The sequence below is a fragment of the Hibiscus syriacus genome, unplaced genomic scaffold (genome assembly GCF_006381635.1).
Source record: "Hibiscus syriacus cultivar Baekdansim isolate YM2019G1 unplaced genomic scaffold, ASM638163v2 tig00110187_pilon, whole genome shotgun sequence".
Taxonomy (NCBI): Eukaryota; Viridiplantae; Streptophyta; class Magnoliopsida; order Malvales; family Malvaceae; genus Hibiscus; species Hibiscus syriacus.
The window spans coordinates 1640435-1652549 of record NW_024062618.1 but is presented as its reverse complement, the minus strand read 5'-3'; the positions used below and the strand labels follow the sequence as shown (position 1 = coordinate 1652549).

At 32.4% G+C, this 12115-nt stretch overlaps 2 protein-coding genes across 5 annotated transcripts; one reads left to right on the top strand and one right to left on the bottom strand.

The window, feature by feature from the left end:
- Positions 1–374: 374 nt before the first annotated feature.
- On the bottom strand, positions 375–2543 carry LOC120217638 (equilibrative nucleotide transporter 3-like). Of its 3 annotated transcripts, XM_039214713.1 has the most exons (10): positions 2509–2543; positions 2397–2446; positions 2181–2285; positions 1918–2073; positions 1700–1843; positions 1434–1539; positions 1189–1363; positions 942–1118; positions 606–864; positions 375–511 (listed from the first exon to the last, which is right to left on the bottom strand). In XM_039214713.1, exons 2-10 carry the CDS (start codon positions 2436–2438, stop codon positions 398–400), a joined length of 1278 nt encoding a protein of 425 aa, XP_039070644.1. In that variant the 5' UTR covers positions 2439–2446; positions 2509–2543; the 3' UTR covers positions 375–397. The 3 variants fall into 3 exon arrangements, with proteins under 3 accessions (XP_039070644.1, XP_039070643.1, XP_039070645.1); XM_039214712.1 differs by lacking the exon at positions 2509–2543 and having other exon boundaries at positions 942–1120; positions 1191–1363; positions 2397–2500; XM_039214714.1 differs by lacking the exon at positions 2509–2543 and having other exon boundaries at positions 942–1102; positions 1191–1363; positions 2397–2500.
- Positions 2544–4629: 2086 nt separating this feature from the next.
- LOC120217636 lies at positions 4630–11992 on the top strand. Of its 2 annotated transcripts, XM_039214711.1 has the most exons (3): positions 4630–4638; positions 10532–10789; positions 10875–11992. In XM_039214711.1, the coding sequence occupies exons 2-3, from the start codon at positions 10543–10545 to the stop codon at positions 11873–11875; spliced, it is 1248 nt and encodes a 415-aa protein (XP_039070642.1). In that variant the 5' UTR covers positions 4630–4638; positions 10532–10542; the 3' UTR covers positions 11876–11992. The 2 variants fall into 2 exon arrangements, with proteins under 2 accessions (XP_039070642.1, XP_039070641.1); XM_039214710.1 differs by lacking the exon at positions 4630–4638 and having other exon boundaries at positions 10524–10789.
- Positions 11993–12115: the final 123 nt, after the last annotated feature.

Genomic DNA, 12115 nt, shown 5'->3' with positions numbered 1-12115 from the left:
CATTATGTATGTAGGAATATGAGCGTTCAATATCAGATGATTGAGAGTAAAATATTATGCTAATAAATTTTAGACATACTTGTGATCCAAATATTAAATTCTAGAAAAATCTAAGTGTTTTTTAAAAACGTTTGAAAAAGATAATAACTTTATAATTTTATGTCACTATCTTAAAAGGGTATTATGAGCATTATATTTACTAACAATTTTTGTTTTTATTAAATTGAATGTGATTATAAAGTAATATATGTTTTAAGTACTCTTAACTATCTGAAACTGAACACTCAATCACTCTTACAGACACTGGTACTTAAATTAATGACCTCTAAGAACAACAATAATTCATTTTAACCACTGAGATATGTTAGCTGTACTTGACAAGAAAGAGTTAAATATATTAGAAGGCATTCTTTTTACCAATGAGCCACAACCAGTCCAAAGCTATCCCTGAAAATATTCCACTCTGTAAACATAGTATTAGTAAATTACCCAGTGCATTTTGCTCAGGTCCCTACAAAAAAGAAACAAGTTTTTCATTAGAAACTGTTACTTATACTAAGATTTCTAGGAAATCTCAAGCTGCAAATGACAATGGTGACACAAACCTTGTAGCCTTTAGGTGCTGTAGTCATGACACAGATGATAAAGTAACCATTCGTTAAACCCAAGATCGATACGAGCAATATCATCCACCCTTGATCGCCGTACTTGGCGGTGAAGTAGAAAGCAGGGATCAGTAAGAAACGAGGAAGTATTGCAATCATAAGACCTTTTCTGGATTCTATCTTCAAGAATTTCACTAGGGGAAGATATCTTGATATCAGATCCCACACATTGAAAGCTGCTAACAACACAAGTGGATACCTGAAAAACATATCAACCATTAGACAGGGGATAGACCAAGGGAGGGCTGACGGGTGTGATTGTCAATGACGACTTACCATGTACCCAACTGGTGTTCACCGGTGTTTTCGAATAAGAATCCGGGGATAATCGACAATTTCAAGACGTATATCAGGTAAAGGTCAAGTGCGTAGTCTATGTTTCGCAAGAATAGTTGCTTGTTGCTTAGCCGCTCAACTTGATTAGCATTCTCTTCATGCTGGAAAAATGAAAAGGACTATACACGATTAAGGAATGTTTAAAGAGTTCTGACAAAAACCATGTTAGAAAAAGGTTGCAGCACTGACTTGGTCATCTTTGGTTTGGATTCCAGCAGCTACAAGATCAGCTTTCACAGTTTTTGCTCCTTCTGAGGCTGCCTTCGACCGGAAGTACTTCACTATTGGCAATTTAGGGAAGTAATATGTATACAACAGCAGACAAAGGAACTCGAAAAATGTAGAAATAGCTAGAAACAACACTGCAAAAAGGAAAGACAATTAATCAATGAACTTTTCAGAGATGCCTTTCCGAGAAGAAAAGCCACATACGTGCTCCTTTTCGAAGACCGTTGTCGGAGTTACTGAAGGCTGCTTTGGTGATAAGCCTCAAAGCAGAGGTCACAGCACCAGATGCAGCCAAACCAGCACAGAAGGACTGAACAACGGAACAGCCATTAACAATTAAATCAAGTACCTAAAACCTTGGGAAATATATAAAAGAAAAAGGGTAAACTACACTTTTCACTGCTCAACTTCGATTGAGTTGATTTTGAAATTTGAGCGATAAAAATCATAGTTTATCCTAGAAAGACAACCTGGATAAATTCAGGGAGCATGAAAGATAAATCACCAACAACTCCACCTTGAATACAGCCATCCGCCACTCCAAACGAAGCAACTAATGCACATATACCCATGTACGATCCGAGTCCTCCCCTCCCTGATGTGGCTAAGTCCAACTATCAAAGAAAAGATAAAGCTTGTTTTCAACCAAGTGGAAGGAATATGCATATATAGGAGTAGTTAACTTTACCAGTATAAGCATGAAAGTACTCGCAAAGGAAATGGAGTAGCCGATTATGTTCCTTCGTCTTGTATTGATCTTTGATTCTTTGTATGTCAGTATCGCCACTGTTCCGAGAGCAAAGGGTTGATAAACGAGAGTAAGCACCCTAGAAGGATGGTAGTTCTTCCAATGCAAAGAAAAAAATCATTAGACCAAATGATCTCAGAAAACGAAAAAAAAAACTCCATAGATTTGTAGCTTCTTCAACATAAAAGCAGAGAGTTACTTACTGGAAATAAATTGTAGTAATAATCTCCTATTGTCACCATGCTATTCCAAGAAACAATAGATCCGAATCCCAGAATCCAGCAAATTATTGTGGCACTGACCTTTCCCTGATTAATTTCCAGGGTAAAATAGTGAATAATGCATGTAGTTAAATCGAGAAGAATCTTAAACACCATTGATAGTACCAATGAAGAAGAAGAAGAAGAAAAAACACAAACCTCTAGCCTTGAAGGCGAATCTCCTACATCAACAAGAGTCATGTTTGCTTCTTGTACAATGGGGGACGTGAATTACTGCAATTCTACAAGAAGTTTCTGTAAAATTGTTTTCCTTTGCTCAATGAAAACGTGGTATGCTTCAGAATATATATAAATAAATAATAGTAGCAAGGTCGGGCACATGCTATCACGGATATATATATATATATATACGCACAAAATGAGAAAAAAGAAGATAAACTACATTATAAGTCACCAATTTATTATTATTTTCTCATTTTGATCACTAACGTAGATTTTTAGTTTTTCATGTTTTTCTTAATGGTACGAGATGATTATAAGGGTGATATTTGTTCATAATCTTTCTTAACCCTTGACAACCCACACACACCATACGGACACAATTGCTCGAATCTAAGATCTCAAAAAAAATAACACTCATTTCAACTACTAAAATCGCTTGATAGGTTTTTAATTTTTCATGTTATTTTCTTTATCTTTCTTTATAGTTTGTATGTCGGTTTTTTTAATAATTTTATTTAGATAAATAAAACGACCCCATGTATCATCATCTTATCAAAGAAGGGAAATGAAAATTTAAAAGAGAAAAGAGCTAAACATTAGACAACTTGCAAGAGATTACTACCACTTAAACTACGTTAAAAAATTATATAAATTTTAGGTTAAACTATGCTTGAAACCAATTACATATTTGGATGACTTTGTGGGTGAAATTGAAATATTCAAAAGTTTAGAGATTAATTTAGAATGAGAGTCATAGTTTGACGATGAAACTGAAATGATCAAAAGTTTAAGGATTTATTTAGAATAAAAGTCATAGTTTAGGGAGATATGATGAAGTTAACTCTTTTTAATATTATATATATTCTATTGTATGATTAAGTAAATTACAAATTTACTCACTAAACTTTAGTCTCTCTTTATTTCACTCACTTTACTTTTAATATTTTTTTCTAATCACTAAACTTTATACATTAATGAGTTTTTCTTTATTTTCTCCCTTTTTCTTCTTTCTTCTTCTTCCTCCTACACCTCCCATTTCTCTCCATTTTCTGTCATCAACCCGAACGAACCATTTTTCTTCCTCCTCCTCCATCTCTCATTTCTCTCTGTTTCTTGTCATCAACCCGAACGAACCAAAGCTCCATTTTTTTTCTTTGTTGAGCTATTCATTTCTTATGATGAGAGACTATTTGAGTATTATTATTTTATTCTTTGTTCTCATTTTTGAGGCTTTTAGTAGTTTTAGGTTTTACCTTATAAAACCATTTTGCTAGCCTTTGGTAGAGGCAAGTAGTAGTGTCAAAGCGTTGAGACAAACAATGCCTCTGCCCAAAATCATGGTTCACGTCTCCTTTTACCACAACTGTAAGCTTTCTTTTTACTCCCTCTCTTTAACAATTTTTTATTTTATTTACTGTAAGTATTTGTCGTCGTCGTCTTCTCAGGACTAAATGTCGTCACGAAACATTTTCAACATTGCACTATCTTACATATATGTACTATCAACTGTTAAAGTTGTGTTTCCATGGATATCCGTGTCACTGCTTTGGAGAATTCTTAGCAAGGTCGGGACAAGATCCAACAACGCCTCTCAGTGCCAAGGTTGGTGAGCAGCAAATGGGTGGTGAAGAATATTATTAGCAATTATTCTTTCGCTTCGAGATCGAATTTCAGGCTTCAATCGAGCTTTTAAATTTTATTTGAGTTCAAGTTTTAATATTATATTTTGAGTTAGAGTTGAACTTGATAATTTTTAGCTCGTGAGTTTTTGAGTCGAGTTGAGTTTACTTTTAAAGTTTTTGAGTTCGAGTCGAGCTCAGCAATACTCGAGTTCGACTCGGCTTGTTTAACAAACGACGTCGTTTGATTTAATTTTTTTTAGAAAAAAAACAGAATCAGATTTCAACTGGTTCACGGTCCGGTCCGGTTTGAACGGTTCATAGCCGATTTAGCAATTCCTTACGGTTCACTAGTAGCGGTTTAACCGGTGTAAAATGAGTGAGTAAATTGAAAAGATTTAAAATTCATTGAGAAAATAGAGAAATAATAAAGTTCAACGATGATATCTGTAGTTTACCCTGTATGATTGTGAGATCAGGGTTTTGTCAGAACGTGAAGAAGATAATGAATTACATAATATATTTATTAGGATTTAATTTGGGGATCTACCTCATGAGGAAGTCAACACGATTGACAGTTCCTTCTTTTTTAATTTTAAGTTCTCCATAATGAATGGACCGAAAATCACCAAAGCAATGTGTTGATGTTGTTGACTTTTAGCCAGTTTTACCTAGGTCGTGTCAATATAATGTGTGATGTTAATATTATTTATTGTCGAAAACAAAAACAAAATTAATTTTTAAGTCGTCAACAAAAATTATTCATCATCGATGGAATCAATATCAATAAAATATAAAATATAATTAATCATAAAAATAATGAGATAAAATATAATTAAAAAATATAATTAATCATAAAAATAACGTGATAAAAACAAAATTAAAAAGTGTAGTTTAATATTTATCTATATTTTCTAATTATTAAAATATACAGGCACTGGCCCCCGAAACAAAACATAGTTTTGTCCCTACTTTTTTATCTTCTAGATTTTTTAACACTTTGCCCTGATTAATTCGAGTCTACTTGTGATGTACTGGTAGGTGAGTGTCCAAATATGAATTTTTTAAATTAACAAGGCCTTGAACTCAATACATATTTAAGCGATACTTATTACTTAATTATACTCTAAGAGTGTGTTTGATTTACGGAATGTAAGATTATCAGTGGGAATAAAAGATTACCAGTTAATAGGATTACTGAGAATATTGTATTTTGTGTTTGGTTGGTTTAGCAGGAATGTAAGATTACTGTGTTGGGTTAAAGGAATAAAAGATTATTGGAATGCATATTTGACCAAATTATCCTTATTATATATTTGTATAATATTACAAATTGTAAAATATTATATATTTTCTTTAAAAAATTAAATTCATAATATTTATATAATTTTTTTACAAAAATAAAAATATAAAAAAGGTTTAATGAAGGGTAAAAAAATTTAACCCCTGAACTTCATATAAAATTTTAATTATAGATTTTTTTTTGTAAATCTAAAATAATTTAAGGATAAATTTGTAATTTAACATTCGTAGAATTTTTATTATTTAATTACAGAATAGTGATGTTTTTTTGAAAAAAATAATAATTTAAGGGCATTTTAGTCCAAAACGCCGGTAATGTTACAATACCTAAGGGAAGGGAGGTAATGACATTCCCGATAATATACTCCAAAAAATCTACCATTGGTAATAAAACATTACCGGGAATGAGATTCCCGACCAACCAAACATGGGAATATGGGATTCTCATCCCATTGGAATCTCACAATCCTTGAACCAAACACCCCTTAAGTTAACTTTAGATGTCTAAATAATTTTTCGTTAAAAAAAATATTTAATGTCTTCTATGTTACACTTTTAAGCCTCTAACGCTTTCTCTGTTACACTTTTAACTGCCTATACAGTAACGACCGTTAAGATAAGTGACACATGTCAAGATTATATTTTAGCTTAACGTAAAAATAAATTCGTAAAATATACCTTAAGTTACCTTATATGTGCCTAAAGAATTTTTCGTTATGAATATATATCTAACGTTTTCAACGTTATATTTTTAGTTGTATAGGTTGTAACGATTGTTAAAAAATTTGTAATTGACATGTCTCATGTGTATATATTTTTTAAATCATTATTTAATAAAACTTAATAATATTATTAATTAAAAAATAATTTTTTAAAATTAAAAAATCTTACATCCCTAAAATCTTTCATTTCAATCTTATTACCAACTATCGTCGATCATCACCAACCGTCTTCGTCATCACCGAACGGTCACTTACCCATCACCGAACCTCCACTATTGATCATCCATCTTTTTGTCGTCATAATGCCTTTAAATTCATAAATTTAAACTTAAACCCTTAAACTTAATACTCAAATCCCAAATCTTATTTTTAAATTTATCATTGTTATCCTAAATTAACTTTAGGGATTTATAAAAATGATAGAAGGGGTTTTAAACGCAAATGAGGAGGGGAAATTTTTGTAGGCGGAAGGGGAGTTTTTTTACTTAATGTTTTTAAAGTAATATTTTAACTTTTTTTAAGATAATGATTTTAAAAAAAATAAACGCGACACGTGTTAGGTAACAATCGAATTTAACTATTATTAGAGCCTAGGCACCTAAAAGTGTAATGTCAAAAACGTTAGGAACATATTCTTAGCAAAAAATTCTTTAGACACCTAAAATTAATTTAAGGTATAGTTTGGACACTTATTTTTACATTAAGTCAAAATATAAGAATGACACATGTCACTTAATGATTTTTTAACGGTTGTTACTGTGTGAACACCTAAAAGTGTAACAGAGAAAACGTTTAACTCCTAATAGTGTAACAGAAAAAATATTAAGAAACGATTTACAACGAAAAATTCTTTAAACACCTAATTAAACACTTATTTTTTCATTAATTTTTTAACAAACATAAATGACCACATTATCTCCGCAAAGTGGTGTAGGGCAAAATTACACGTGCTTCTCTTTGGTCGTAGGCGAAGGAATACTCCAGTGGAGTGTCGTGGGACCTTTCTCACGGAACGTATTAATCTCCTCTCTTCATCTTATGACTGATTTATCAACTTAATTTTTTATAGTGTACAAACAAGTGTTTTAATATAAAATAATAAAAATAACTATTTTTTTTATTTATTTCAAAAATTAATTAATTTTCTCGCCCATGGCCCCTTTGGAAGAACCAGCTCTAAAGCTTTCTGGCCAAACACGACCTTCGAGACAAAACTACTGGGTTTGGACAATCTATAGCCTACTCATTTTCATCTTTGTATCGAAAAGGTTTGCGTTAATGAATATTTATTTTGATATTTGTATTTGATTTTAAGATTTATTATTTTAATTAATTACTTGAACTTGAATGGTATCTAATAAGTTATCTTAAACTGTAACTCTGTTAAAATTTTCAAAGGTTAATATTTGAACTTTTTTTAATTAAACTGATATATGGATCTGATAGAATATAATTATTATTTTTGGAAGATATATGAAATGAACTAGTCAACCTCTAAAATATGCCTAATAATCATCAATTTATTCTATCTGAAATCTATCTTGATGATTCTTAACGATTAGTACAATCCAGATAAAAAAAAATAAACCTATAGAATGCAGAGAAAGAACGATAAGACGAAGAAATATGGTTTCAACAAGCAATACTAGATTTAGAGAGAAGGTAATCGTGGTCAAAAGGTTTCAACAAGTAATAATAAATTTATTATTATAGTTTAATTTTAAAGAAAGTTAAAGGGTTCTAAAAAATTGACTAGATTCATATTTGAGATATCAAAAGAACGTGAACAATTAATTTTGGAGTCTAGTCCTCGATGATGACAACGATGATGCCAATTGACTGTAACCGACATGACAGTAGCAAGTGGTAACTGTAATATGAGATTTTGGTTAAATTTAGGGGTCAAATTGATATTTTATCTAAATATTAGGATCAAATGATATTTCATATAAAGTTTAATGCCAAATTAGTACTCTAAAAAAATTAAGAGTAAAATAAAAATTAATCTCTTTCGACTAACGTGTAGTGTCATTAGAATGGAGAGAGTTAATGGTTCAGTGATCAAACTGAACAACCAATGATGTAATTGATCAAAATTTAATAAATTAATCATATAAGTGACCAATATTTTTTTTTGAATTTAGTGTGCATAAGTGTATAAAATATAAAAGGAAATGGATCAATCTAATAAAATTACCTTACCCTATTCCCATATGTAATGGGGTGAGATAGGATAGTAGGATTTCTCCAACGTCAGGTACAGAGCAGTTTCTGTGAAAGACTTAAAATTAAAAAAAATTTATACTTTAAAGGAAGTGACTGGTGGCCACGTTGCGGGATACAGTCAGACAATGACATCCGTGCTTCATCAGCATGTAGTAGCTTTTAGGGTGTGCATGGGATTGAATGAGTTTTATTTTTTAAGTTATTTTAATTAATGAGTTTTTTTTTAATTGATACAAATATATTAAATTTGAATTAAATTGAGTTGTTCAAGTTTTTATTTAAATTTAATTGTAAATATTTTAAACGTTATGGTATTAATTGATGTCAATTTAAATAACTTTCTATAATCATATAATATTTATTTATTTATTTTTACTTTTTTATATGCGATATACATATATATTTCTTTATATTTTCACATATGTATATATATAATTGAGGGCTTGATAAAAAAATAAAAATCAATTCATTAATTACTAAAAAAATGAGTTATTCAAAACTTATTTTATAACTTAAAATTTATTTTAAAACTTTTTGATTCAATATGAATTTATAAAATTACAAATTAAATATTATTTTACTAAAAAATTGAACATCAAATCAAATAAAAAAATAATTTTTTTAAATTGAATCAAATTTTGCTAATCCTCCGCTGCCTCTACATTTTCCAAATCCCGCACTTCCGAATTCTAGCTACGCACTTACGAATTCTAGCTACGCACTTAGCTCCTGTCTCGAATTGGCTACTTTCTTCCTCAAACTATTTACGGTATACTGTATGTCTAGTACTATAGTTATCACTTTTATTTCATTCTAATTATCTAATTATTTTACTCAAAATCATTATAATGTTTAGTATTAGTATTATTTTGATATTTTTTCGTTAAAAAATTAATAAAAATATTGATGTGTCACCATAAAATAATATCACATCATTATTGAAAAAAATAAAAATATAACATCAGCTGTCCTATTGATTAACAATATGTTTAGTTTTAGTTTTAATTTTAGGTTCCTAATGACAAAATGTTAAAAGGTTGGACTATTTTGACAATATTTGTTTTGAACATTGGTAACTAAATTTCATTAACAAAAATAATAGGATGAATCAAAATTATAACGCACCCAAACATAAAGAGAAAATTTGGACAATAGTCACACACAAAAACTCATGCATAAAACAAAAATATTAAACCCAAAGATATGAAGAAAAACAAAGCATTCATTGAGAATGACGTACAATATCAAAAGAACACAATAACCTTCATAAAACTCATTGTCTATATCAAATCAAACGCTTTACGAAGTGATAAAAGAGTGGTGAGTGAACTAAATAATTTGGCAGGTTATTTTGTTATACAATTTTCATTATATCAGTAAATAACATTTTACTAAAGTGAAACGTTACAATATGTGATTACTGATAAAGCAATCAAAAAACAAATGCGGGAGGATCTTTGTGCGAACACCAACACGATCGCAAATATAAAAAAAAATATCAAAGTCATAAAAAACGTGCCATAAGAGTAGAGAAAAAACATATCACGAGAGAAAAAAAAAAAACAATCATAAATGAAAAAGAAAAACAAAGAACATATTATGCAAAAGAATAAAAAAGTAGTAATTTTCGACGATAGATAACCGATATTAAAATTAGAATTGTAGACTAAAAAAGAGAGAAGAAGTATAGTTAGGGAAAAGAAAGAAATCCTGAACAAAATCTTATATCTTTCAGCAATAAATTTAATGCAACATATTTGAAAAATTAATTCTTGAGAAACAAATAGGGTCATTGTTTAGTCGAAGTCAACGTCATTGCTTACATACTAATTACTTAACTTAGCAACTAACTCTATAAATCAAGTGGCTTAGAGTTAGAAATAGAACCCTTTGCACGGTGGAGTTCAATTTTTTATGCACCAAAGAAGTTCTTTGAAATACAGATATTAAATCATTAATTTATGTATAGTGTAGGGGCGGCCCACTTTGATACTGAAAGACAATTGGAGTTGGCTTGCATGATTTCGTCAAAGGCAAATTTAAGGGTCCTGATTCGTTTGTCATATATGATTTCTCACCGCCACTTCTAGTTCATTCAGGGCTTTTCAGACGCAGACATTCTTCAACGGAGAATCCAACGCAATAAAGGAAAAAACATAACTTTTTTCCTTCACTCAGTCTTTACTCTTTTTTTTCTTTCCTTTAACCGATTTTCCCCCTAACGGCAACAAGTAACTACCAGCAGCCATCAACATGTCATCGCATCACCTCTCTGAGTTGGATTCCACCACCGATTCCATCGCGTCTTCTCCACGCTCCGACCACCATGCTATGAACGACACTCATACACGTGTACGCTTCATTTGCAGTTTCGGCGGCAAGATTCTCCCTCGTCCGCATGATAATCAGCTCCGTTACGTCGGCGGCGATACTCGAATCGTCGCCGTCCATCGGTCTACCTCCTTCGCATCCCTCACCACCAAACTCTCCAAACTCTCAGGCAATCCATTAAATAACAAAAAAAGAAGAAGGAAATCCTTTGTTTGAATTCTTTTAATCTGGTCTTACTTTGTTTTTGTGATCAGGGATTGCGAACGCGAGTGTTAAGTATCAGATTCCAAACGAGGATCTTGATGCGTTGATCTCGGTGACTACCGACGAAGATCTCGAGAACATGATGGAAGAGTATAAGCGGTTAGCACAGAATCAAAACCCTCGGCTAGCTCGGCTGCGGCTTTTTCTATTCTCCAAAGGCGATGATGACTCACGAGCCAGTAGCATCAGCTCACTTTTGGACGGCTCGGTAAATCGCGAGCACTGGTTCTTAGATGCGCTCAACAGTGGAGCCAATGCTTCCGGGCTCGAAAGCGGCCGTTCCGAGGTTTCCTCGATCGTGTCGGAGGTACCCGATTATTTATTCGGGTTCGATAACTCCGATGAGGTTCAACCTCGTGGCACGAAATTAGGTACACGTCACCTCTTCCATGATAATATCTCGGTTTCGGATCCGGGTTCTCCTGCCCCAGTTGTTTCTTCATCACCCTTTTGTTCCACCTCATCAGCTCCGGTTGTACCTCCAATGCCGGATCTTCCATCCGTCAAGATCAAACCCGCTAACCCCGAACCGGGTTTTGAGACAAAGCAGAATCAAACGGAGAGTTTCGTGGAGCAACCCGTTTCGCAGACAACGGCATATTCGGGTAATCCTCCTCTGTGGCATTATGTTTCGGATTCTCGTTATCCAGCTCCTTCTGTACAGAAAATACCTGTTTATTATGTTCCGGGTCCTGTTCAACCTGTTCAAATCCGGCCTCAGTTTGTCCAGCAATATCCAATTTCTACGGGTCAAGTACCCGTTGGGTATCATCAACCAGTTCCTGGTGTTGGTCAAGCATACAGGCCGGTTACGCACGTGGATCATTATGACCCGGCAATAAGACCGGGTCCTGACGGTGTGAAACAGCCTATATATTTTGGAGTTAGAAATGCGGGTGCGGTGCCGGTTTACTCAGGAATGGTGGTGCCGGGTGGGGAAGAACAGGGAAGAAGTGGATCGGATACACCACAGGGTCGAGTCCTACAATGAGGCCAGTAAGTGGTTATATCTACGGCAATAATTGCATGTAATTTAGTTAAAATTTACTCAGGTTGATTTGATGTTTATTATCATGAATTGGGTGTTGAACGATGGATTTTCTTCTCTCTTTTGGAAGGTTTTGTGTGATTAAAACTGCCAGTTTGGGGTTTTGATTTTTTAAACAAATTGTATAGAAAACCATAAAGTTCCATCTAAATAAATAGATAGATATTTCAGTGTTCGTTTGTA

Coding starts and splice junctions, on each gene's coding strand:
- LOC120217638 (XM_039214713.1), bottom strand. CDS start 2,438: ATGACTCTTGTTGATGTAGGAGATTCGCCTTCAAGGCTAGAG. Junction 1,540..1,699: donor TGCTCCCTGAATTTATCCAG/GTTGTCTTTCTA, acceptor TCCGTTGTTCAG/TCCTTCTGTGCTGGTTTGGC. Junction 865..941: donor GAACACCAGTTGGGTACATG/GTAAGTCGTCAT, acceptor TATGTTTTTCAG/GTATCCACTTGTGTTGTTAG.
- LOC120217636 (XM_039214711.1), top strand. CDS start 10,543: ATGTCATCGCATCACCTCTCTGAGTTGGATTCCACCACCGATTCCATC. Junction 10,790..10,874: donor CAAACTCTCCAAACTCTCAG/GCAATCCATTAA, acceptor TTTTGTGATCAG/GGATTGCGAACGCGAGTGTT.